Genomic DNA, 27794 nt, shown 5'->3' with positions numbered 1-27794 from the left:
AGGAGAGTACATAATTAATTAATTGAAGTCAGAAATAGCACTGTAGACACTGAATGACATATTATAGAAAAATTGGTTATAGTGAACTCCCACAGACAGACATATAGTATCTACTACTATATTACAGTAGCTACAGCGGAACATGTGACATGGGAGTACTTTGTTTCTACATGCTGCAATGTTTCCAATTATTATTACTGGAAAATAACCATCCACAAAAAGAGAGGGATTAAACATATTGCTAATGCACACTGTGGCAAATAATTCCACTGCTACTCGTGGTGCCCTGTACGTATGCTTGTTTTGTTAAAGAGTTATGAATGGAGGTAGGGGAAGAAAGCAGCTCCTAAAATGTAACAAACTTAAGTTCACAGCCAGCATCTAATGAGCTTGTGGGGCATCTGTGACGTGACATCTACATTTCTGCCCATTTGTAAAACAAAGGCTACAAGGAAGCCGGGGGCACTGGTTCTCTGTGTTTCAACCCTTATAACAATGAAAAGCAGGCGCTGGTGGGAGGCAGTGCCCTCATGGAAATGAGCAACCAAACCAACAATGTGTCTCCTAATCTCCTCAGAGAGAGGAATCAGTTACACAGCAGTATGCACCCCTCAATGCTTTTCATTAGAACCAGCGTGCTATTGAAACACTACCCCCCCCCCCCCCACCCCAACCCCCCTAATGTGTAGCCACGGGCTCTCCTCACACATGGGCCAGATACAAGGTAGCCCCTCCAGCAGTGAGGGGGGGGGATCTAGACAGTGGGACAGGGGGTTAGTATTGGGGAGCTAGGCCTCAAAGCATGGGATTAGAGTTAATGTGCCCTCCCTGGGTTATAATCTCTTCAGAGGGGGACTTTGTTTGAGGGCTTGAGGGCAGTAAAATAAGTATCTATTACAGAAACCCCCCTCTTATCCCACACTCCAACAGCCTCCCCCTCTTCAAAAAATGAAGCACAAAAACACTTGCCTCTGTTCCCCCATGTCTTCTGATATCCAAAAGCAAGTGCTGCTGCCCTTTTCAGCTAATCTGGAGTTAAGGGCTAAAGCCGTATGGAGAGTAACCGCGACACATATTTACTCCATCTGTAGCCTGCAAAGTGAGGAGGTTGATGTAGATCAAAGGAGGCTTAGAAAAGAAGTGAGGATATCACCATGAAAAGAAGAAGAAAAAAAATAGCGTTCTCACAAGTTTCATTTCTTGTTGTTGGGGAGTCATAATGTGAGAGCTGAACTACGGGGTCCAAAGCTGAGGATTTAATGAAATGTAATCTTGTTAGTATACCCGTGTATAAAGAAAAATCTTGATATTATTATCCATCGACTAAATCTTAAGACCATCCCAACCACAGGAGGCTGCTGAGAGGGAGGACAGCTCATATTCATGGCCGTGACAGAGCCAATGGAATGGCATCAAAGCACACATGGAAACCATGTGTTTGATACCATTGCACTGATTCCGCTTCAGCCATTACCACGAGCCCGTCCTCCCCAATTAAGGCACCACCAACCTCCTGTGATCCAACAGCTGATATGAAGTGCCCATTTAACCAAGTTTAACTTGGTAGAACTCCACCTACTGTGACTCTCATAAAGATTAAAAAGTGAACACAAAATTAGAAGCACAGCATAGCACTTTAATATCAAAATATCTCAGATATAAATAATGTGGAAAACAAAACAAGCTTGAAGAGGCAGGTTCAAATTGAGGCAATACAAACAACTTGAGGAAAAACATGATGCAAAGCCATGGCTCATCAACTAACTTGTTTCCCAATTGAATAAGACACTTAATTATGAACTGACTATTCTATGCCAGTACTCTGGTAATGTTTTGTCTTTCAATAGAATACAACGTGAAATACAAATAGAATACAACGTGAAATACAAATAGAATACAACGTGAAATACAAATAGAATACAACGTGAAATACAAATAGAATACAACGTGAAATACAAATAGAATACAACGTGAAATACAAATAGAATACAACGTGAAATACAAATAGAATACAACGTGGAATACAGAGGGTGAAAAATAAAAAACATATTGTCCCTCGTTTTGTCCTTCAATAGAAATACAATGAGAAATACAGAGGGTGAACCAATAGAAAATAGTGTCCCTCGTTTTGTCCTTCAATAGAAATACAATGCGAAATACAGAGGGTGAACCAATAGAAAATAGTGACCCTTATGACAAATCAACCAACTGACAATGTAATAGTGCGATCATCAACATGTAAACGTGGCACTTCAAATCTGGAACGTCAGATCGGCTTGGAAACTACACATTTGGGCACGGTCTTCACTAAACACGGTGTGAGGAAAAAGGCAAGTGAAATTCAAATACACACTAAATTGAAAGAGCAAGAATACAAATGCAGCATGCAAAATAGCTCCGTATGTAATGTCACATTTTGTCTCACTAGAATCAAATTCTACTTTTAAAATGGAATTAAATGATAATCAAATCATTTTGGGAGATTGCTACAATACAATCAAGGCAGTAAACAACAAACTAAACAACTCAATAGTTACAGCTCCCTACAACATAAAAGCATACAGAATAAATACTATAAACGCATACATTACAATTCAAATAAACACACAGTGACTGAACATGTTTTTGTGATGTCATTTCTGTGATGCCATTGAATGCGGGACATTTGGCTTAGCTTCTTCCTTAGCGTGAGAATTTCCTGGGTCTGAATGCGGGGACCATGAGTTGATGGGGTGCTAGTGCCACCCTCTCCTTTACAGGGGCTAGCTCCTCCGCTGAGCCCCACTTCTTCTTGGACTGGAACAACGAGACCAACTTCCTGTTCCTACTGTGGTCTCTGGCCAGGAACTCAGGGAATTCTGAACAAAATACAGACCACCATATAATACATTCTATGTAAGGCTGAAACGGTAATACATTCTATGTACGGCTGAAACCTAACGGTAAGGATGACCTTTTTTGGGCTCTGTTTTGATCTTAGTAACAAAGCCACAGGCATTGTTATGACAATGTTATTCCGTATCAGACCGGGGAGGGAAATATTGTGGTCTTTGTTCATTTCTTGCGTTTAGACAACATTTCAGAGACGTCAGAGAGTCAAAAACAAAATAGTAAGAGACACTCACGTGTCTCCTCTGGAGCTGCTCGGTCGTCCTCTGTAGGCTCCGTGATGTTCAGGTACTGGCAGGCAAGATGGCCGCTGTAGTCCCGCAGATTCTTCTTCGCACCTGAGAGGAAAGGAAGAACATGTCAAACAATGACTATAAGAAAACATGCAGCTGGAAAAAGGCAATCAATGGCAGAAAGATAATAGATTACCTGTTGCACTGATTCCACACCCCAAAATTTTAAAAAGCACGTGGGTTAACTTTCCCTGTCATTTACCATATTTTCCAATGAGCAGCTCCAAAATGTGTCGATGGCCATGCAATGCTGCAATATGCAGGGGTGTATAGCCCTGCAAAACAAAAAGTGGAAAATTATGCAAATGTATTCCCCACCAAAGACATAGGGGTATAATGCTAATTGTATAACCATTTTTTTTCAAGAACAAAACAGGCTGTGCAATACAACTATTTGAACATAACCTCTGACATCCACTGTGTGCAGAGTTCAAGGTTTAACCCTGGACAAATGTACAAGGCGTTTTAAGACCTACCCCCTAGAGTTTCCCATGGCCCCAACACAGTCAATGAAAACATGAAAGGAGAGAATATACAAATTACCAGAGGTTATGGCAACACAACATAATGACCACATACATAATTGGCTAGTTATTCTCAGAAAATTGCCATAGTTGTGAGTTTGGCACGGTAATACATTTACACAATTGACATGATTTATTAGTAGACACTCTGTGGGCGTGTTTTAAGAATAGTAAACTAACAAATATTTGACTGACTAGGGACATTCTGTTAGTCCCCACAAGGTAAAATGCTATTTGTAGGGGGTTAAGGTTAGAATTAGAATTAGGTTTAGGGTTAGGAGCTATGGTTAGGTTTAGGGTTAAGGTTAGGGTAAGGGTTAGAGTTAAAAATAGGATTTTGAATTATTTATCCCCACAAGGTTAGTTATACAAGACTGTGTGTGTGTGTGTTTTGACTGCTGTATTGAATTTGCACAGCTGGATCTTCACAGGAACCATTACGATGCAACATTATATCACCAACACCACAAAAAACAAGATAACTAACCTGGCCGCAACCCATAGGCTCATTACCTTGGTAACAAATCTGCCTGGCCGGTCTCCAAATATACAAACACTGATCACTTCCTGCGTATGATATACTGTACTGAAAGAAGAGGTACTCACATGCTGAAAGAAAATTTAAAAAACAGTAGTAATGTTATTACTACGGTTCGACAATATTTTATAGCATTCCATTCCAATAGCATAAGAAATTACAATGCAGAACACAATACAGCCCATATTCACAAAAAAACGAGCAGACTCACAGATTTAGTGTTCACATCAGCTCCTGCATTAACCATCATGGTAGCCATGTCCTCCTTGCCATGTTTGGCTGCCCAGTGAAGAGCTGTCTGTGTCCAGAACAAGGAGAGGGAAATGTGAGCCATTCACAAAATACAGCCGTTTGAACCAAACTATTTCCCTATACAGAACAAAAGCACTTTACTGCAACACCGACACAGGAGTTGCCCTATTTATGTATACAAAGATACTTGTATTGTATTGACATATACACAGAGACTTGTATTGAATTGACATGCACACAGATCATTGTATTGATGTACACACAAATCAAATTGTATTGGTTGCATGCACATGTTTAGCAGATGTTATTGCGGGTGTAGCGAAGCGCTTGTATTGTATTGACATATACACAGATACTTGTAGATACATTCCCAGTAGTGGTTAGTCAGTAGATAGTAATTGGCATACCATCATTTCTCCTCTACCAAGTGGTTTCAACAGTGTGGATCAGATGAGAGTTCTGATAGGCTGGCTGAAGCGGTGGGCCAGCTGTGCACAGGAGGAGTGGAGAGATGGAGGGAGAGGTAGAGGGAGGGACGAAGGGATGGTTTCCTGCCATCTAACAGAGCCTAATTACAAAACAACACTGCACTGTGCCCACACCAGGGGGGCAGCCGCCTGTCACAGGGAGGAAGATTGATGATGTTGGTGTGACCCTCAGAGGGGAGCGAGGGAGACCCACCCAGGAATCGCCCCACTGTCAGCACTCAGCCATCAGAAAGACAAGGCTAGGGCCCCACCACGCTGTGTGCCCCCTGTGCGCGCACACACACACACACACACACACACACACACACACACACACACACACACACACACAATGTAGACAATTGCCCACAATTTCACCTGCTGAATCGCCCGTAATTACACAGCCTGAAGTGCTCAGAGACCCATTGACAAGAGTAACACAGTTGATCACAGCAGCGGCACTATGTCAGAAAGTTGTATGTGGTTTGCGTGGGACTTATTCTTGAGTGTGCAGAGCTTGGCTGCAAATGTCAGCCTCTGCACCACAATGTCTATGTTTCTCAGTCTGACTCCAGACATGGAACAGGGAGAGCAGAACAATGATGAGAAGTAGGTTACCTATGTCAATCAAGACTAGTAAAGGTATTCCTGCTTAGGCAGCTGGAGCTCACCAACTATGAACATCCTTGCCTTAAATGGCATTTCTTCATCTCCTGAATTACACGCTACTACATCAGGAACTTGGTGAACTATATCACAACCTCGATATTAGGACTCAGAGCAGTTGGGGGGGGTGCACCTCTAGATATCCAAAACCAGTCTGGGACACAAATTGTGATAGATGAAGTCTGGCTCTGAGTATCTCCATTTCTGCTGCCCGCCCTGTCACACGCCGAAGACGGATTGGACGGCTGGGCCGTTTGAGTGGCAGCTTGGCGGGTCTCCTAGTGAGCGGGAGTGATGGACGAGATGGGACAGGATGTGGCGTTATCCCCTCCTCGTGCCTCTCGTTCCTGTCCCAGCCCGCTGGGGCCACCTCCCGCGTTCCTGCCTGACTGGTGACACACTCAGTGTGTGTGTGTGTGGGTGGGTGGGTGGGTGGGTGGGTGGGTGTCATGCACCCAACATGGGAGTTAGTAGTGTCCAAAGGGACAAGGGTTGATCAAGAGGAAACATTGGACAAAATGACCTATGGCCTGTGACACTTTCCTGTTCATAGTAAGACCACTGAGGAGTGATGGGAGAATGATTTACTTACAAACTGCAGGGTCAGAGGAAGTACGTCACAGTCCAGCACGGCAGAAGAGGGGAACACATGTCATGTGTAGAGGACGAAAAGGACAGAGATCAGGAAGGAATAGGCTATGTTAGATGGGGTTAACATATGTGGGTCTTTGAATTAGCCATTCCCTGTCAATGACAGTTGAGGAGGAGAGTGTAGCTACACAATCTACTGCTTTTGGGAAGGTCAAAGTTTATGAGTGGTCTAAACTTTGTCTGATGGAGACAGAACTAGTCCACAAACGGCACCCAGACCTCAACTTCAGGCCCTAGGTAAGAGTGACTTCACCGCCGAAGGGTGAAGGTGGGGGCATCAAAGCCGCCCGAGAGAGATTTAGCTCCTTCCCGGGGACATGGCCAACACTGTTCTTCAATTAATCCCAGCCTGCTCTATAACTTTCAGATTATCTTTAAGTGGTTGAAGTCTTTGTGGTGCATTAAGAGTCTCTCTCTAATCCCCGCTCCCATCTCCCTGCACTTCAATGGCGACCCTGGTATCTTGTCTGGGTGGGGATGCTGATGGCAGGGGCTTAGGGATAGGTCTTAGAAGGTGGTCTGACACAGGACAGTGTGAGAACCCCAACACAGGGGAGGGACAACAAACATGAACCCAAATCTCTTGAGCGCACAGGGAGACCAATAAAGGGATTTGGGTTGTCAGGGGGATCCAGGAGCTAAAAAGCTATCTTCCATAATCCTTTTGAAAGCGGTGCCTTTGAAATGCATGATCTTGATGTGTGTACATCACAGGGTTTTTAGAATACAACTAACGGAAAAATAACAATGGAATGTCGACTATTTGAAATGCATTTTTATAGGTTTCATAAAACAATAGGTATCATTTCAGAATATGATCAACTTTCTAGAAATCTAGAAAATGATTGTCAGGAATTGAGATTAACAAGATATAAAGTAGGGCATATCAATATTTAATTCACTTACCCCCTGACAGTCATAGCAGATTCCAAAAAGAAAATAAAGAACACAAAATCAGTCAATTATAATAGAAATGTAATACAAATATTCCTAATTGAAGTTGTGGAGAAAGTATACTCACTGAAACAAAGTCCTGGTTTAGTCAAATGAAGGAAAGGGAAGGAGGGAAACTACATTAAGTGGTTGCATCCAATAAAACAAAGCTACCCATTTATCCACAAGTATACTGCAATGTTATGCAGACACATCAAGGTAGTTTTGGAAACCTTGGCCTTTGTGAAGGGCAGAGGTGGATGGGTAGAGGTTACCTTCTTGTTGGCCAAGGAGGGCTCCTGTTTTAGCAGCTGGGAGAGGTCAGAGAGACTGCCACAAGTAGCAGAGTAGATCCATTCCTTCTCCACGGGGTCCAGCTGTAGGGATTGGATGAGCTAAGCAATTGGATAGTGTCCATGAAGCACACGTCTAGTATGTACAGTATTATGAATATTCATGTCTAATATGTACAGTACCAAATCAAAGGTTTGAACACACCTACTCATTCAAGGGTTTTTCTTTATTTTGACTATTTTCTACATTGTAAATAATAATGAAGACATCAAAACTATGAAATAACACATATGGAATCATGTAGTAACCAAACAAAAGTGTTAAACAAATCAAACCATCTCAATTGGGTTGAAGTCGGGTGATTGTGGAAGCCAGGTCATCTGATGCAGCACTCCATCACTCTCCTTCTTGGTCAAATAGCCCTTACACAGCCTGGGTGTGTGTTGGGTCATTGTCCCATTTAAAACAAATGATAGTCCCACTAAGCGCAAACCAGATGGGATGGCGTATCGCTGCAGAATGCTGTGGTAGCCATGCTGGTTAAGTGTGCCTTGAATTCTAAATAAATCACAGACAGTGTCACCAGCAAAGCACCCCAAAATCCATCACACCTCCTCCTCCATGCTTCACAGTGGGAACAACACATGCAGAGATGATCTGTTCACCAAGTCTGTTCTTCTTATTGAAATTCGACCATGAAGGCCTGATTCAAGCAGTCTCCTCTGAACAGTTGATGATGAGGTGTCTGTTACTTGAACTTTGTGAAGCATTTATTTGGGAAGACATTTCTGAGGTGCAGTTATTCTAATTAACTTTGACCTCTGCTGGTAACTCTGAGTCTTCCTTTCCTAAGGCGGTCCTCATGAGAGACAGTTTCATCATAGTGCTTGGTGGTTTTTGTGACTGCACTTGAAGAAACATTCTTGAAATTTTCCAGATTGACTGACCTTCAAGTTTTAAAGTAATGATGGACTGTCGTTTCTCTTTGCCTATTTGAGGAGTTCTTTCCATAATATGGACTTGGTCTTTTATCAAATAGGGCTATATTCTGTATACCCACCCTACAGTGTTACAACACAACTGCTTTGCTCAAACGCATTAAAAGGGAAAGAAATTCCACAAATTAACAAGGCACACCTGTTAATTGAAATGCATTCCAGGTGACTACCTCATGAAGCTGGTTGAGAGAATGCCACGGGTGTGCAATGCTGTCATCAAGGCAAAGGGAGGCTACTTTGAAGAATCGCAAATATATTTTTATTTGTTTAACCCTTTTTTGGTTACTACATGATTCCATATGTGTTATTTCATAGTTGTGATTTTTTTACATTTTACATTTAAGTCATTTATCAGACGCTCTTATCCAGAGCGACTTACAAATTGATGTCTTCACTATTATTCTACAATGTAGAAAATAGTACAAATATAGAAAAACCCTTGAATGAGTAGGTGTGTCCAAACATTTGACTGGTACTGTATATATTAGCATATATAAATGTGGAAACTCACAGCCACTGGGGTGGAGCGCATTCTGCTCATACACTCCTCTTCCGACTCAGACTGAAAGAGACAGACAATAAGACAAATGATATGAGTATTATTGATCCAGCATGCTGAAGCAGTAGGGACATCTCTCCCAACCAAGGCCTTATGTTGTTCCACATAGGAATGAAGAATGAATGTCCTAAAGCCCTAATAGACACACCCACCCACGCACACACACACACACAAAATCAATCAATCACAATTTTTGTATGTTTATCACCTCAGACATCAAAAGGGACGAAGTGATCCAACAAGTGTCAGACAGCTTTTCACACCAAGGGGTCAATGTAATAATAACTGTGAACTCCACTGTTAACCAATAGACAAGTCCGTCTGTGGACCTTAGGGCTCCTGAGTGGTGCAGCGTGTCTAAGGCACTGCAGCTCAGCGCAAGAGGTGTCACTCCAGTCCCTGGTTCGAATCCAGGCTTTATCACATCCGGCCGTGATTGGGAGTCCCATAGGGCGGCGCACAATTGGCCCAGTGTCAGCCAGGGTAGGCTGTCAATGTAAATAAGAACTTGTTCTTAACCGACTTTCCTAGTTAAATAAAAGGTTAAATAAAAAAATAAAAAATACATTGGTCAGAGACCATTCCACCATCTGTGTTCCCCTTTGTTTTAAACGTGGTCAGAAATGCCCCGAAATTAAAGCACACATTTCTCTGAATTGCACAAAAGTGTCATTCTGGCTGATTAATGTGGGGAGAAAATGGCCGTTTTCTATATGTTTTGTTTTGTCAACCACTTGATTGCTAATTGTTCTGAGATCATACAGGGACATGATGTAAAAACACCAAAGTCTTTCATGTCGCTGTCATACATGCCTTGTATAACACGAAAAGTGGAGGCCTATTTATCCACTGGCACATGTCCACTTTCTCTGCTGGAAATAAAGAAGACAGGGTAAGAAAAATATTGTTGGGCAGAATTTTTTTCCTATAGTTGAGTTTCATTTTGTCAAGTGAATCTCTCAGCACTTTCCTCCTCTCTGTCATGTAATTCCATTCTCTTTGTCTTGAGGTTTAGAACCAGGGTTTAGAACACAGTTTAGAACAGAGTGATACTTCAGCTTCCCAAGCGCTTCAAGAGCAAATGAGAGCAGCACAGGCAGAGATACAACTGGGTGGGGGGTCCACCCACACAGACAACGTGGTGAAGAAGGCGCAGCAGCGTGTCTGTCCAGTTGGCGACAGATTTGAATGTGAACATTGTCAAAAATGCATGAAAACGCAAAAAATATATAACTTTTTGTCACGGCAGGTGTTTCCATCAAACGGACCTGTTGCTGATAAAAGGCTGTGTGTGATAACATAGTGCACATAAAAATGACTTTTGCAGTTAAAGTTCCCATGTACCAAATAAAAGTAAATGAGTTTCCATCGCATTTTCAACTCTCCTGATGGTTTTTTCACCAAAAAAGTTGTGATAAATAACCAATCTTTCCCAATCTGGCATTAGCCCATGCTCTTTAGACAAGAGTTTGCTGATAAGGCGAACAGGTTATATGATGAGATATGGAGAAGAGCAAAATCATTGTATTTGATAATTGGCAGCCAAACACTAATCATCATGCCACCAGCAATAAAATAATAGCCTAACCTCGACATTTAGCCTATATTGGACATTTGCATGATCACTGATAATTTAACCACAATGAGAAGTTAAATCTGCCAATAAACGTTTCATGCTTTTCCAAGAGTTTTTTTATTTTTATTTCACCTTTATTTAACTAGGTAGGCTAGTTGAGAACAAGTTCTCATTTACAACTGCGACCTGGCCAAGGTAAAGCATAGCAGTGTGAACAGACAACAACACAAAGTGGCACAGAAGAAAAGAAAAGAGTCTACACATTGTGTGCAAAAGGCATGAGGAGGTAGGCGAATAATTACAATTTAGCAGATTAACACTGGAGTGATACATGATCAGATGGTCATGTGCAGGTAGAGATACTGGTGTGCAAAAGAGCAGAAAAGTAATTCAATAAAAACAGTATGGGGATGAGGTGGGTAAATTGGGTGGGATATTTTCCGATGTAATATGTACAGATGCAGCGATCGGTTAGCTGCTGAGATAGCAGATGTTTAAAGTCGGTGAGGGATATAAAAGTCTCCAACTTCAACGATTTTTGCAATTTGTTCCAGTCACAGGCAGCAGAGAACTGGAACGAAAGGCGGCCAAATGAGGTGTTGGCTTTAGGGATGATCAGTGAGATACACCTGCTGGAACGTGTGCCACGGGTGGGTGTTGCCATCGTGACCAGTGAACTGAGATAAGGCGGAGCTTTACCTAGCATGGACTTGTAGATGACCTGGAACCAGTGGGTCTGGCGACGAATATGTAGCGAGGGCCAGCCGACTAGAACATACAGGTCGCAGTGGTGGGTGGTATAAGGGCGTTGTTGCGCCTTTTTCACAACACTGTCTGTGTGGGTGGACCATTTCAGATTGTCAGTGATATGTACGCCGAGGAACTTGAAGCTTTTCACCTTCTCCATGTCGATGTGGATAGGGGCGTGCTCGCTCTGCTGTCTCCTGAACTCCACGATCAGCTCCTTCGTTTTGTTAACGTTGAGGGAGAGGTTATTTACCTGGCACCCCTTTGCCAGGGCCCTCTCACCTCCTTCTTGTAGGTTTAGGGCCATCAAGGAAACCTGTATCTTTCTAGATTAATCTTAATCTGTTTAATGGGCAAAAATCTGAATTATTTTTCTAATGAGTTCAAACATATTGTTGCAACTTGCTTTACATAATGACAGAACAAAGGGCAGCATTCAAATGCTAATGCTCGCCCCCTTCATATTGTTTCCCACTCTCAAACATCCGTGGTTTGTTTTAAATCCAGATAATTTAGCTACTGCCATCTGGTGGAATTTTGCAGCAACAGTTCCTGCTATGACTCACTATTTTGTTTAGAGAGAGAAAGTAAATAATAAGTATTACTAGGGAGGCAGAGACAAAGGCCTGTAAATCTCCAACACAGTGAAATGTGACGAAGTAACATTAGGGGAAAGTCTAATCTCAAAAGTATTTTCCTTGTTCCTTGTGTACTCTGGCTCCAGGACCTGCTCTCCTCGCCTCCGTTTTGGCATTTTGAGAGGGAAGTAAGAAGAGCATTGGATGACATCTTCTCCTTAGAACTTAGAACCTCCGATTTGTTCAGAAGATAAGGCGAGGAGAGAGGACACAAGGAATTAAGGAAAATACTTTTGAGATTTTCTCCTGCTGTCACTAGCCTCTCACCTTTGACCCGGAGTCCCTGTCTAGCTCATCCTCTCCGTTACTGTGCGCTAGGGTTTTCTCTGAAATGGACGGTGAGGGGGTCCTCTCGGTGTGCTGGTCCTGGAGGTACAGAGACAGCATACAGAATTAAGCTATGATGAGGCAGCCTTAGTCTGGCCTCAACACCATTTAAAAAAAGGTCTTAATGTAATTTAAAAAGTGTAAAAGTATATACGTGTGGTTAAGATAAAGTGCACGGCTAAATCCCAAATCACCCCCTTCCCCCTCCATTTGCACCTTCACACGCACAAGTGTCCCAAAGATGAGGGAGTGAAAATTATTGAATGTGTAGGAGCTAATTAGACCCTCCAAGCCGGCAAGGTTGAAGGCTCCACAGCCAAGTGCTATCGCACCACAAAACGCAATATGTTTGGAGTTTGCGCAATTGAATACAAAATAATGGTGAGGCGTGCCTAATTATATGCCAGTGCATATGTTCCTCTGATTACAAGGCTTGACACATTTAACAAATGAAATACCTTCCAAATGAAATGTTTAACTGTTACGGAGGATTACATATTTTCTCCGGGGTGGATCAGCTTAATATTGCGGAAAGATTGTTGCTTTCATCAATGTAATTGTCTGCAACATTTCCAATCCCCCATATCTTTTTTGGTAAATATATATATATATGCATATACATACATACTTTAAGAATATACCTTTATTATTCACTGCAAACCTTACCACCCTTCCCCCAGTAAACTAAAAACTAATAAATAATAAATAATAACACTTAGGCTTCTACCGTCAGTTTAAACGTATTATACACATTTTAAATCATCAAATCAAATTTTATTTGTCACATACACATGGTTAGCAGATGTTAATGCGAGTGTAGCGAAATGCTTGAGCTTCTAGTTCCGACAATGCAGTAATAACCAATGAGTAATCTAACCTAAAAACTCCACAACAACTACCTTATAAAGGAATGTAAAGGAATGAACAATATGTACATAAAGATATATGAATGAGTGATGGTACAGAACGGCATAGGCAAGATGCAGTAGATGGTATCGAGTACAGTATATACATATGAGATGAGTAATGTAGGGTTTGTAAACATTATATTAAGTGGCATTGTTTAAAGTGGCTAGTGATACATTTTGTACATCAATTTCCCATTATTAAAGTTGCTGGATTTGAGTCAGTATGTTGGCACCAGCCACTCAATGTTAGTGGTGGCTGTTTAACAGTCTGATGGCCTTGAGATAGAAGCTGTTTTTCAGTCTCTCGGTCCCTGCTTTGATGCACCTGTACTGACCTCGCCTTCTGGATGATAGCGGGGTGAACAGGCAGTGGCTCGGGTGGTTGTTGTCCTTGATGATCTTTATGGCCTTCCTGTGACATCGGGTGGTGTAGGTGTCCTGGAGGGCAGGTAGTTTGCCCCCGGTGATGCGTTGGGCAGACCTCACTACCCTCTGGAGAGCCTTAAGGTTGTGGGCGGAGCAGTTGCCGTACCAGTCGGTGATACCCCCTGACAAGATGCTCTCGATTGTGCATCTGTAAAAGTTTGTGTATCTGTAAAAGTTTGTGAGTGTTTTTGGTGAAAAGACAAATTTCTTCAGCCTCCTGAGGTTGAAGAGGCGCTGCTGCGCCTTCTTCACCACGTTGTCTGTGTGGGTGGACCATTTCAGTTTGTCTGTGATGTGTACGCCAAGGAACTTAAAACTTACTACCCTCTCCACTACTGTCCCGTCGATGTGGATAGGGGGGTGCCCCCTCTGCTGTTTCCTGAAGTCCACAATCATCGCCTTTGTACATTTACATTTACATTTAAGTCATTTAGCAGACGCTCTTATCCAGAGCGACTTACAAATTGTCCACAATCATCTCCTTTGTTTTGTTGACATCGAGTGTGAGGTTATTTTCCTGACACCACACTCCGAGGGCCCTCACCTCCTCCCTGTAGGCCTTCTCGTCGTTGTTGGTAACCAAGCCTACCACTGTGGTGTCGACCGCAAACTTGATGATTGAGTTGGAGCGTGCATGGCCACGCAGTCGTGGGTGAACAGGGAACACAGGATAGGGCTCAGAACGCACCCTTGTGGGGCCATAGTGTTGAGGATCAGCGGGGTGGAGATGTTGTTACCTACCCTCACCACCTGGGGGCGGCCCGTCAGGAAGTCCAGTACCCAGTTGCACAAGGCGGGGTCAAGACCCAGGGTCTGGAGGGTACTATGTTGTTAAATGCTGAGCTGTAGTCGATGAACAACATTGTCACTTAGGTCTTCCTCTTGTCCAGATGGGTTAGGGTAGTGTGCAGTGTGGTTGCATTTTACAGACACAGTCTATTTTACGATAGTTATATTTTGTTTGTTTTTAGTCCTTCCTCTATTCCTGATGTCCATCCAGTTTCTATTTGTAACTGTGCTATTTCACAACATTTCTGAGCCTATATACATTTTACAGACCCTGTATGTTTTACATTCAACCCCTCCCATCTATCTCTTAACACCATCCATTTTGGATTTCTAGTTGCCATTATTTTTCAACTGTGCTTTGATGTTTCACAAAAGTACTGAACCTTTCCATTCTCAGAGCTTCTACAGATTATAAATTAAAGAAACATTTTATCTAAAATAATTATTATATTATTGATTGCTTGACTATGGCTTTTCAAACCAACCAGTATTGTTATCTACAGTGTTAGTTCTAGGCAAATGTTGCAATTCTTCAGCCATTCCTGGACCTGTGACCAAAAATGAGCTACATATGGACAGTACCAAAATAAATGACCTAATGACTGCCTCCTCACAGCAAAATCTGCAGAGCTGGGAAGATTGTTATAAATATGGGGGCTACATTCTATTGGTTGCAATAAATGTGTATAGTAATTTAAATTGAAAAATGTGAAGTTTTGAATCCGGCGTTGTTTTACATTTCAATTCATAAACCATGTGCCATGGAATGGGTACATCGGAAATCTCTTCCCAACTAATTTGCAATTTATATGGCACAGCTGTCAATTTGGTCCTTAAATTAAATTGGTATACGTTCTTATAATCTATCACACCATTTACGTTCTTTAATGCAGGGCCGACAGACAAGTTCCTTACTTTTTTCCCCTTCCACTTGCCTCTTCCATTTTTGTGGTAATGCTTAGTTAGTCGTAATTTTGGGTAGAGCAGACATTTCCATATGTCTGTGTTAGTTGCATGTGTGACATAACTCCACCAGTCCTATTTATGATATTATTCACAAAAATTATACCTTTTTTAAACATTTCATCGAAAAATACGTTTTTTTAATCAATTAGTATATTTGAGTTTAACCACAAGACTTGTTGTATTATTTGTTCTGTCTTTTCAGGTGGATTAAACTGAAATTGCAACCAACTTTGTAAGGCTTGTTTAAAAAATAATGATATTTTGGAGATTATTTCCTTTTCAAACAACCGAAAGTGAGCAGTTGTAATCTGAATAAAGGGGAAAAGGCCATTCTTGAATATAGGATGAGACATTCCTGCCAATTTACTGGAGAACCAGTTTGAATTTAAGTATAACTTTTGTATGACTGATGCCTTTAGTGAAAGATCTAATGCTTTAATATGTAATAATTTCTGCCCCCCGAATTTATATTCAGATTTATATATTAAATAAATAGGCCCTTTAAATTTGGTCTTGCTTGCCATTCCAAATAAAATGTCATATTTTTTGTTCATATCATTTAGAAAGCAGGTCACTAGGTGTAGGCAAAACCATAAGCAACTAGGTAAACTGTGATATGACAAAATCAGGGTGATTTTTTCACAAATAGACAGGTATTTTCCATAAAAATGTATTGAGTGAGATCATTTCTTTCTTTTGGGATTTATATACCGAGTATGTCCACATCTCCACCTGTCAGACTATTGTCAGACTATGTAAAACTATGTAAAATTTGAATTTTTTAGTGATCCAATATAGCACATTTATCATAATTTGGTTATAATCCAGAGAGGTTAGCAAAAGTATGTAGATCCTCTATGAGGCCATGGAGAGACTCAAATTGTGGTTTTAAAAGAAAACATGAATAATCAGCGTACAATAACACCTTTATTTTTAAGGCATGGATTTCTAATCCCTTAATATTATTGTTGGATCCAATTTTAACAGTTAACATTTCGATGGACAACCATGTTTTACTCCTCTAGACAGTTTTAAACTGTCTGAGATGTAGCAATTATGTACTATTTTACACCTAGGGTCACTATACATAACTTTGATTTTTTATTTATTTATTTATTTTACTAGGCAAGTCAGTTAAGAACAAATTCTTATTTTCAATGACGGCCTAGGTTAACTGCCTGTTCAGAACGACAGATTTGTACCTTGTCAGTTCGGGGATCCGAAACTTGCAACCTTTCGGTTACTAGTCCAACGCCCTAACCACTAGGCTACCCTGCCTCAATTTTATAAGAGATTCCCCAACATTGAAATATTCTAGGCATTTAAATATAAACTCAGGTCGTACTTTATCAAAAGCCTTTTCAAAATCAGCTATGAAAACCAGGCCTGGTGTCCCCGATATTTTATAGTATTCTATAGTTTCCCGTACTTGTTTTTATATCATCTCCAATGTATCGTCCACGTAAAAAAAAACCTGTCTGATTAGGATGAATAATATCTGATAATACTTTTTAAATTCTATGCGCAAAGCATTTAGCTAGGATTTTTACATCACAACACTGAAGTCTAAGAGGATTATAATCTTTGTTAATTTCAATTTGTTTAATTATTAAATGTGGAACATAAATTGCATCATTCAAAGTCACAAGTGTGTCCTGAAGTTAATGGGTTTATTGATCCCGTCGCCACTCGACGGAAGTCACGGTCGGAGTTGACATCATCAACAACACATGACAACAGAGCAAGTTGGTAGAGGCGAGGGGGTGATTTGGGATTCACGGCACCAATCCATTGCTATGCATAGGTGTGCCTTACGTTAATTGCTTGCTACAGAGTTGATTGCTCAGGTTTAAACCAGGTATGGCAACTTAAAATAATTCGCGTGCAACTCACCCATACTTTCAGTCTCTCTGAGTAGTAGTTCTAATCCTGTTCCATTTGATGCAAGCTCTGTATTTTAAACTAATGTCCACTTGACTAAATATGCAATTAACTTCATGTTTTCCATAGTATCGCCTGGTCTAATTAAAGTAAAGTTCAACTAATTAAATGTACATTCTCATTGGTTAATCATTATGGGTGGGGTTTAGGAGCAAAGGTAGAAAGGCTGTCGTTTTCTCTCAGCTCAGGGTTGAACACCATTTTACAACGTGTATAGGCAGTTGATGTTAGCTGTCCTGGTTGATTCTCCTAGTCAAATCAAATCACATTTTATTTGTCACATACACATGGTTAGCAGATGTTAATGCGAGAGTAGCGAAATGCTTGTAAGGGGTAGAGTTAGGCTCTGTTTATCACGAAAAAAATAGTAATCCGTGGTTATGCTGTTTAACATTAAGCCTAGTCTTAAAATGCAGTAGGAACCGTACTGAGGGGGCTGAGCTTTAGACTCGCCATCTGTCATTTTGTGAGTTTTTGTATCCTGAATTTTGCTATGACAATGTTTTCAAGACGAGCCAAATTTCCTGCAATAAATCCAAGTACTGTTTTTCTACAACCATTGGTCCTCATTCCCACCTGTCACCTACCTTGGATCTGCTATTCAACAGAGGCCATCTCTCCATGCTACATTTAATAAGAGCTTTCTTGTTTTACACCTGCTTACTGTAATTTTGACAACGTTCTAGGTAGTATGCTATATGTCCACTTCATGCCAAAACCACTTGTGTTGTGCTGTTGCCCTTTTCCTGTGTGAGTAGAGATATTGTTTGCACATACTTATGTGGACACAGACACTATTGGCTTAGCATATATTCTATTTAAGTGATGCTTGTAGACACACTAAGGCTGCGTTTAGACAGGAAGCCCAATTCTGACCTCTTTTCCACTAATTGGTATTTTAACCAATCACATAAGATCTTTTCGCATCAGATCTTTTTCAGAACTTACCTGATTGGACAAAATACCAATTAGTGAAAACAATAACAGAATTGGGCTGCCTGTCTAAACGCAGCCTAAGTAAAATCCCTTCTGCTAGATTGTGTAAACTGAACAGCTGGATTTTTACTTTGGTAAAATATCATTGTGCAATTAACCCTAACATTTTTTTAGGAAATGCAATACGAATTCCACAACTCAAACCAAATGGGAAAGACAACCAGAATGAGGTTGTTAAATTAACAGCTGCACCCTTTGAGTAAAATATATGGTAACTGGCACAAGCCATTTGTAAAAAAAAATATATATATATATATTTTAAATTAGACAATACAGAATGATCTTTTTGAGAAGTCCATAAAATGACAGATTGGAAATTAGTAAGAAGGATAATAGTATCAAAGTCTTGCTTTCAATCCATGCTTCTTCCGCTCTAATGCCATGCTCTTTGTGTGAGTTCTTCTCAGCTTTCCTATCAATGCATCTCATCCCTCTTTTTTTTGTGGGAAACAAAAAACATCAAAACTGATCATGGTTGAAGCTCACCTCCTGCGTGTGCTCCTGCTTGGGTGCCTCTTTGAAGGTAATGCTGGGGATTCCTCCACACCACATCACCTGTGAAGGCTTCCTCGCCTCTGCCCTCTTGGCAGGGTCCGGCTGGAGGTCTGGTTCCCCCAGGGTGTGGAGAGACGAGACCCCCGACACATCCCGCTGGACTGATGCCGAGGGCCTGGCAGTGCTGGCCGCAGGACTGGCCTGTCTGTCTGTCCCAGGCTCTGTCTCACTGCCCTGCTCCTGCTGCCTGTACCTCTTCTTCAGAATCAGGTACTTCTCACTCTAATCGGGACAGACGGCAGGCAGGTGATGAGGATGAGGGTATAGGACTACTGTTTAGGAGAGTTTAACTTTGATCTAAATGTAAAGTCATTATGCAGAGTGGAATTTCTTAAAAACGAAGATATATTTTATTGTGGAAATAATTCAAACTGTTTGAGATGTATTTGTAAGTTGCCCTTTCTAATTATTATGTAACTGAATGGTAATAACCTTGTGTAGGCCTACAACCGATAACACAGGGCGGGGGCCCTAATCCTATTGCTGAATAGCAAACTACATAGTAAACAGACACAGAAAAGAAAATCATTTTTTTGTAACAAATTAACTACCATGGCTGAGTACTGATGGTGGGAAGGCAACTCAATTTGAGTGTGGAACATTAAAGAACTATGCACACTTATCACAGCACACTTTCTACAAATGGTCGAAAGTTCACCTACTTCACTTACATTCTCTGATTTCACAACAGCAATCATGTCGATGATCCGTTTGAACTCCTCTCTGTATTTGTCTGGGGAAAATGACCAATTTTGGCATCATAGAATTAGGAATTAGAATACTAGAATGGGCATGAACCTTCTTATGAGGGTCCAAATGTCAGCCATGTTGGTCAGGGAGTTAGTCAAAATCAACGTGAATAATGTATCTGCAATGTATATGTGTTAGCTAGCCTACTAGTTTTAGAGGAATGGTTCCATAAATGTTTCTAATTAACTGCCAATATGCCAACATTCCATTCAAACAATCCCGTCAATTCACAGCCATATATACACTGGCTCAAATCAGTTGATGATAGGATTTAGACAAGTTGTAAATGCAACAACTACTGATATTGTATCATGTAATAGCACTCACAGCTTTCCAAGAAAAAAATCATATGAGACATATATTGTCTATTTACATATATTTTAGAGGCTATTTATAAATAAAATGTGCATAAAACCTGTATAAACTGTATTTTTTATTATATTACAAGATTTTAGGTTGACCATAATTCAATAACACAATTTCTGATACATCACATGCCTTACTTTTATTTTTGCACAAGTAAAAGCAGGAAATGCATCATCTATGCCTCTATTGCAATTAATTCCAATGAGACTGGTTTTGGATTTCTTCCTGGCCAAGATGGCTGCCATTTTCACCCCATTCTGGAACTTTGGGGTTTATATAACATATCCCCTCTAGTAATCTAATAGGATCTCTAGAGTTGGCATATCAAGTTCCAAAAACATGATATAACTTTTTGTTTTCTCCCAAAACCCCAGACTTTCATTCTCTGAGGGGGTTAGAGAAAGAAAATGGATGATGAGTATAATAAATATAATTTGTTGTAAACAGTGTAATAATGTAATAATAGCATTCTTATGGAATGAACTCTAATGGGATTAAGTGTTGTCTTACAATAGATTTAATCAATCAATATTTTTTATGATTTTTTTTCATTTTAAAATGTATTTGTATTTTATTTTATTAATTTTTTACCCCTTTTTCTCCACAATTTCAGGATATCCAATTGGTAGTTACAGTCTTGTTCCATCGCTGTAACTCTCCCGTACGGACTCAGGAGAGGCGAAGGTCGAGAGCAACCCTGCCAGGCTGCACTGCTTCCTGACACACTGCTCGCTTAACTCGGAAGCCAGCCGTACAGCCGGTGACCGAAGTCAGCGTGCATGCGCCCGGCCTGCCACGAGGAGTCGCTAGAGCGCGATGGGACAAGGACTTCCCGGCCGGCCAAACCCTCCCCTAACACCGCTTGGCCAATCGTGCACCGTCTCATGGGTCTCTCGGTCGCGGCCGGCTGCGACACAGCCTGGTATCGAACCCTGGTCTGTAGTGATTACTCTAGAACTACGATGCAGTGCCTTTAGACCGCTGCACCATTTGGGAGACCCTAGATCTTTCTAGTTGACAAGCCTCTCTAAATCAGGCTGTTGAATCACTGGCATTCCAAGATGTAGACCTATTGAGTCTGAAGAACGCATGATGGCTATTTGAGATTATTGTGTGGCCTGTGAAGACTTGTGGCTGATCTGCCCTCCCTGTTACTTCATCATCTTTCCCCTTCTTGCAGAGGCCAGGTTTGTGTCCCAAATGGCACCCTACTCCCAATTTAGGGCACCATTTTTGACCAGCGCTCTGGTCAAAAGTAGTGCACTTTATAAGAAATAGGTTGCAATTTGGGGAGCACGACAGGGGCTCCAAGAGGGAGGGGCTTTTATTCTTCATTCCTCTGCAGGCCAAACACAGCTCGAGTTGCAAAACAATCATCTCAGAAAAAAGTCACTGACTGGTAAAAGGGACGAAGAGGAAACTAAGGCTCTCTCTGCCAACATGAGGCAGGCAGAGATACAAACAACTCTACTCCCACATCTCCAAAAAGCCCACCCCCAACCTATCTGTCTATTTCTGCAGTATTAAAGCTTTCCTATGGGAACCCAAACAAACTGCAAATTGATGGCTATTATAATAGTTTACTGTTTAACTTCCTCGCTGACAGATACAACTGGGTTTGTGAAACGATATTCAGACCTGATGCTGACAGACGTCAGGTTGTATAGGCTGCTGTTTCTGAGAATGTATCTATTACCCCAGCAGGCCAGACCACTTAACATAGGCCATCTTACGTAGAATGTATGCACACATGACTGTAAGTCGCTTTGGATAAAAGCGTCTGCTAAATGGCATATATTATTATATTATCTTAGTTCAACAAGACAATACTAATGGCTGAAGCCCTGTGTTTGAAAGAATGTTTAGGTATGTAAGAATATAGGCCAGAACAATTGAGCTCTTTCCTTTTTCCTGACAGCAGCAGGGAGTGGAAAGAACATTTTGAATGAGACAGTGGCATAGCTCACAACTTCACGTCCACAAAAACAGGAAATCCAGAGGAAGTGGCCACTTACATCTCATCAACAAAATAATTCCTGGTTTACTAGTACAGGGGTGACAGTTTACATGTTCAGTAATTCTTTAGCTAAAAAGGTAGACAGATAGCCATAGCAACTGAACAGACACAGCAATGTTAGCTATCACTTCCCCACATTATGGGGAAGTCCCCCACTATATCCCCACTTTATTCAATCGTAATAAAAAGAGCACCTCATTCGCGATCTAGTTGCGCTGGTGGTGCCTGTGGCCTAAATGATTGCATTATGATTAAAACACTATTATCGTGCCCATTAAAAAAATGGGAACACACGTGTTGTTATAAATGACTAAGTACTGGAACTATGTGCTGGAAATCATTTTCATAATTGGACACTCCAGCCATGTCAGATAGCACAATATCAAAGCTGCTTTATTTGGAAACCTCGGTCAACAACTGTACCACTGAGATAGCATCTGGACAGTACAACTGTAAATACAAGGTCACATTGGATAATCATTCATCTAGCGCCTGTCAAAACATGTTAGGGCCTCGTTATTTTATCCAGAACCAAGCCGGGATAATGCCCTGGTGGATTCCATTGCAAGTGATTGGTCAAACGTAACAATATTGTAATTTAAGGTATCAGTCTCAAATTGAGGGAGGACATTGGAGAAAATATTAGCTGTCAATAAAACTATAACGGTCTCTCCACCCGGCACAGCCAGAAGAGGACTGGCCACCCCACATATGCTCTCTCTAATTCTCTCTTTCTTTCTCTCTCTCGGAGGACCTGAGCCCAAGGACCGTGCCCCAGGACGACCTGACATGATGACTCCTTGCTGTCCCCAGTCCACCTGACTGTGCTGCTGCTCCAGTTTCAACTGTTCTGCCTTATTATTATTCGACCATGCTGGTCATTTATGAACATTTGAACATCTTGGCCATGTTCTGTTATAATCTCCACCCGGCACAGCCAGAAGAGGACTGGCCACCCCACATAGCCTGGTTCCTCTCTAGGTTTCTTCCTAGGTTTTGGCCTTTCTAGGGAGTTTTTCCTAGCCACCGTGCTTCTACACCTGCATTGCTTGCTGTTTGGGGTTTTAGGCTGGGTTTCTGTACAGCACTTTGAGATATTAGCTGATGTACGAAGGGCTATATAAATTGATTTGATTTGAGTGGTATTAATTAAAAGGCAGCACCATAATCACACTGTTTATCAGTGTGAATCATTGTTGTCATACCACAACAGAACACCAAAGTCCAATGGTGAAAATGGTTGGTTGTTGTGGTCTGGGTCTCAGGCAAGACTTGGGTAGCAGGCACCAGAGAATTCAAGCAATTATAACTGGTCTCAGGAAAGGAAATGACAGAATTCCTGGTGTAAATGTTCTGTTTAAAGGCCCTTTAATGTAAAGCAGATGTTTAGTTTCGGCTACCCGACCGGGAATTGGGAACAATGATAAACAAATGGGTTTGAGGGGAAACTATTCATGAAATAGAATTGTTATAACGGAATAAATTATGTATGATCATATGATGTGTCTGGACCACACAGATTATGTTATTGTGACAGCTACATACGTGACAGATGTCGCACGAGACGAGAAACGGTGATATCGCGTCAAGTCATCCATCACGAAGCAGTTGATGAGAGCAACTGTTGCAGTTTCGTTGAAATCATTTTTGAAATTCCACATTTCCGATACAATGTACTGCTACTTACCACGCAGCTGCATGTCGTTATGACCAATGAAAGGCCTGTATATTTTCATTAAATCAGCATTTTTTACTTTCCCTCCGGCTGAGTAGAAATAATCCAGCAACGATTCTTCACTGACATCACCCATTCTTGCTTTATGTGTGCTCGTTTTCTATGACTAAAAAATGTTTCTTTTAGAGTTAGTATGGTCTTGCTGCTATGACATTGTACCCTCCCTGGCTAATTTGAGAAGGAAAAAAACAAACATTTGTAGCACATGTCCAACTTCATTCCAACCAAACCCAACCCACTCACTGCGCCCCCTCCGTTTAACTATTTCAGTGCTGAAAGAAAACTGTGAGGGGTAAAAGCCTTTTGAAAGCAAATGTTACGGTATAAAATATATTTCCGACCAACTTGAACCATTGTGTTTAAGCACAATTACAAACTCTTTAACACTGATGGACACATTCCCATGAAACCTAACCCATGCATCTCAGTGGATTACTTTGTGTACAAATCTTTCCATTTTCCCGCAAGTTTATTATTTGTGACCAAGTGGGAGGTGAGAATTTACAAGTTATGAAGTCGTAAATACCAGTTTGATGCATACACATGCTTTGAACTCGATAGGCTAATGGCCAACAAGCTGAGTAAAACATGAACTAAACGTACAGCTATCATGCTTGTAAACAAATAACAGTGATGAAAAACCATATTAATAGATATATTTGTATATATTTTTGTTGTTGTTGTTGTTGTTGCATGTAACTCCTGAAAATGCTATTATCAAGGTCAGTTCCATAGTACAGGGTTCCCCAGCAGGCCAATTTTGGCCGGCAAGTGATTCTATTAAGTTTTCAGAAAAAATATATAAACTATTTCGTTATTTATTTATATATATTTTTTGGGGGGGAGGGACATAAAATACTGTAAAAACACCAGCAAATCAGCTCCAAGTGATTTTCATTTTGGAAATCTGTTCCATACTATTCCTATCTATTTTAGAGAGATAAATGTGATCATAGGGGGCACAGGGGCAGGTGCTCTGTCAGATTTGTCCTGTTGTTTCTCTGTAATACTACTAGCGACCTAGCAATTTTATCAAATTGGCTTTAGCTCGCCCAGATAGGTTCTCAATTTCCCAACCTCAAAACCAAGCGATTTCAGGCTATCGATCAAGTTAGAGTAGCTAGCTTGTCAAACTATCTAAACTGGCATGCCTGCTGACAAGGTTGGTAGACTTTAGAAAAGCAATTTAAAAAATATATAATAATTAAATGTACTGAATAAGACTCACATTCCTTTGAATGATTTTAGCAGAGATAAGGAGAAGCATATTTAGTTTCTTTAAAAAAAACATCAGTCAGGAGGATACAGACAGCTCAAGAAGTATGCTTAGATATGCAGAAAATGATGCTTATTTTTCTTTTTTTCTTTTACATAGAATTAAGCATAATTGTTATGACTCTAGATTGTAGAAAAAAGCTGTTTCTGGTGTTTGAAAAATACAAAATTCTCCAATTTCAGGACCGGCCCCTGAATATACTTGAGTATCAAAAGTACCACATTTTTCTGTATTTTTCCCACTTTTCTCCCCAATTTCATGATATCCAATTGCGATCTTGTCTCATCGGTGCCGTTCCCCAACGGCCTCAGCAGAAGTGAAGGTCGAGTCATGCGTCCTCCGAAACATGACCCACCAAACCACGCTTTATAATACCCGTCCGCTTAACCCGGAAGCCAGCCGCACCAATGTGTCGGAGGAAACACCATCCAACAGACAACCTAAGTCAGCCTGCAGGCATGTGCCCTGCCACAAGGAGTCACTATAGCACGATGAGCCAAGTAAAGCCCCCCCAGCCAAACCCTCCCCTAACCCGGATGACGCTGGGCCAATTGTGCGCCGCACTATGGGACTCCCGATCTTGACACAGCCTGGGATCGAACCTGGGTCTGTAGTAACACCTCAAGCACTGTGATGCAGTGCCTTAGACCGCTGTGCCACTCTGGAGTCAAAATTATATTTAATTGCTAAAATATACACTACATGATCAAAAGTATGTCAAACATCTAATTCCAAAATTATGGGCATTAATATGGAGTTGGTCCCCCCTTTGCTGCTATAACAGCCTCCACTCTCCTGGGAAGACTTTCCATTAAATGTTGGAATATTGCTGCAGGGACTGTCTTTCTTTCAGCCACAAGAGCATTAGTGAAGTCGGGCACTGATGTTGCACGATTATGCCTGGCTTGCAGTCGGCATTCCAATTCATCCCAAAGGTGTTAGATGGGGTTGATGTCAGGGCTCTGTGCAGGCCAGTCAAGTTCTTCCACACCGATCTTTACACACCATTTCTGTATGGAACTCGCTTTGTGTACAGATGTATTGTCATGCTGAAACAGGAAGGGTCCTTTTCCAAACTGTTGCCACAAAGTTGGAAGCACAGAATCATGTAGAATGTCTGTAGCGTTGATATTTCTCTTCACTGGAACTAAGGGGCCTAGCCCAAACCATAAAAACAGCCACAGACTATTAATTCCTCCTAATTTACAAATGAAGTATTTGTGTTTAGTTAGTTTGCCAGATCAGAGGTAGTAGGAATGGCCAAGGATGTTCTCTTGATAAGTGTTTGAATTGGACCATTTTCCTGTCCTTCTAAGCATTCAAAATGTTACGAGTACTTTTGGGTGTCAGGGAAAATGTATGGAGTAAAAAGTTTTTTTTATTTTTAGGAATGTGGTGAAGTAAAAGTTGTCAAAAATAGAAATAGTAAAGTACAAATACCCCAAAAAACTACGTAAGTAGTACTACTTACGTATTTTTACTACACCATTGTGGTTACTTAACGCAAAAACGGTGTTTGATCAGGATGGATGTCTAACGCAAACGTCTAGCAACCTTCACAGGTTCAAATCTCATCAAGGACCATTTTAGCTAATTAGGAACTACTTACTACGTTTTAGCTACTTTACAACTATTTACCATGTTAGTTAACCCTTCCACTAACCCTAACCATTTTTAGCTAACCCTTCACCTAACCAAATTATAACAAGTTATGCAAATTCGTAAGATATAAAACTAATGTACATTTGTGAAATATCACACAAAATGGGTGATGGGCATCCACAAATTATTACATACCATATCATATCATACTAAATGGAGTGTCTTGATTTACGTACAGAATAATACGAAATGCTTTGAGACCAGGTTGTTTACTTGGGTGTGTAACCATACCCCACAGCAAAAGGGCCCATCCTGCTTAGTCAGAGCCCCAGTGTAGTGGATGGCTAGTGTCAGTTAAGGTATTATCCTTTAACACAATGTCAGATTAATTGTGTCAATGCATTCTGAATATTAAATGTGTTTGATTTACCCCAGTAATCTCACTCTCCCTTTTTCTCCACTTGTAGCGAGCTACTCTTTAAATTAATTTCTATTTCATTAAGAAATATGCTTGTGATTTCAATTTCATATGTTTTACCATACAAAAAATACAATATTGAGATGACAATAAGCTCCTTATAAACTGATACAATTATAGAGGGCAGTAGGCCCTAGTCCCTATTAATCTTGAAAAAAAAAATAGGAACCTTATGCTCTGCCATTTTAGAAAAACACCCTTTTTATGAGGGTCAAGAATGATGATCCACCAACATATGTCATGTCTTTGTGTTGTAAAGTACCAACACAGAAGCTGAGAACATATTTAATCACTTTGCCATTACTGAAATACACTGTGTGGAAGGTAAATCATGAGTAGCAATCATGTAATTACTTTGCTCACACTATGGAGCAATTTTGGAAAGTTCTTTCAAAGTACATGTAATCACAGTATTGAGGACACACATCCTAATATATAGCAGGTAGAATTTGTCTGTACAGACTGTATCCGTAAATAGGTTGACGATAGGTTGAAATAGGTTGACGTTCCCCATGGGGAAACAATGTAAAAGAAAAGACTTGCATTGTGGTAAACAGCTCTATCTCCAAAAAACATTTTCTCAACAATATGCTCTCAGCATAACTTCCTAAACTGTAACTTGGGGGATTCCATTTTA

The 27794-nt window shown here is 40.8% G+C and overlaps 1 protein-coding gene across 1 annotated transcript; it reads right to left on the bottom strand.

Annotated features, from left to right (window-relative positions):
* Positions 1-1615: 1615 nt before the first annotated feature.
* LOC118360012 (ankyrin repeat domain-containing protein SOWAHB-like) lies at positions 1616-24039 on the bottom strand. Its single transcript, XM_052482397.1, has 12 exons — positions 23754-24039; positions 19605-19666; positions 18865-19155; positions 12293-12391; positions 9017-9067; positions 7489-7590; positions 7302-7313; positions 6222-6224; positions 4456-4542; positions 3385-3457; positions 3126-3227; positions 1616-2858 (listed from the first exon to the last, which is right to left on the bottom strand). The coding sequence occupies exons 1-12, from the start codon at positions 23875-23877 to the stop codon at positions 2683-2685; spliced, it is 1182 nt and encodes a 393-aa protein (XP_052338357.1). The 5' UTR covers positions 23878-24039; the 3' UTR covers positions 1616-2682.
* Between the last annotated feature and the right edge of the window lie 3755 nt (positions 24040-27794).

The sequence above is a fragment of the Oncorhynchus keta genome, chromosome 27, assembly GCF_023373465.1.
Source record: "Oncorhynchus keta strain PuntledgeMale-10-30-2019 chromosome 27, Oket_V2, whole genome shotgun sequence".
Lineage (NCBI taxonomy): Eukaryota > Metazoa > Chordata > Actinopteri > Salmoniformes > Salmonidae > Oncorhynchus > Oncorhynchus keta.
Note: the sequence above shows the minus strand (reverse complement) of the source record. Positions and strands in the feature narration are given on the sequence as shown.

Excerpts from the sequence above, each read along its gene's own strand:
- LOC118360012 (XM_052482397.1), bottom strand. The coding sequence starts at position 23,877 with ATGGGTGATGTCAGTGAAGAATCGTTGCTGGATTATTTCTACTCAGCC. Across the intron at positions 19,156-19,604 it reads CTGTTGTGAAATCAGAGAAT|AGTGAGAAGTACCTGATTCT; the intron begins GTAAGTGAAGTA and ends TGTCCCGATTAG. Across the intron at positions 12,392-18,864 it reads AGCAGGAGCACACGCAGGAG|GACCAGCACACCGAGAGGAC; the intron begins GTGAGCTTCAAC and ends CTGTACCTCCAG.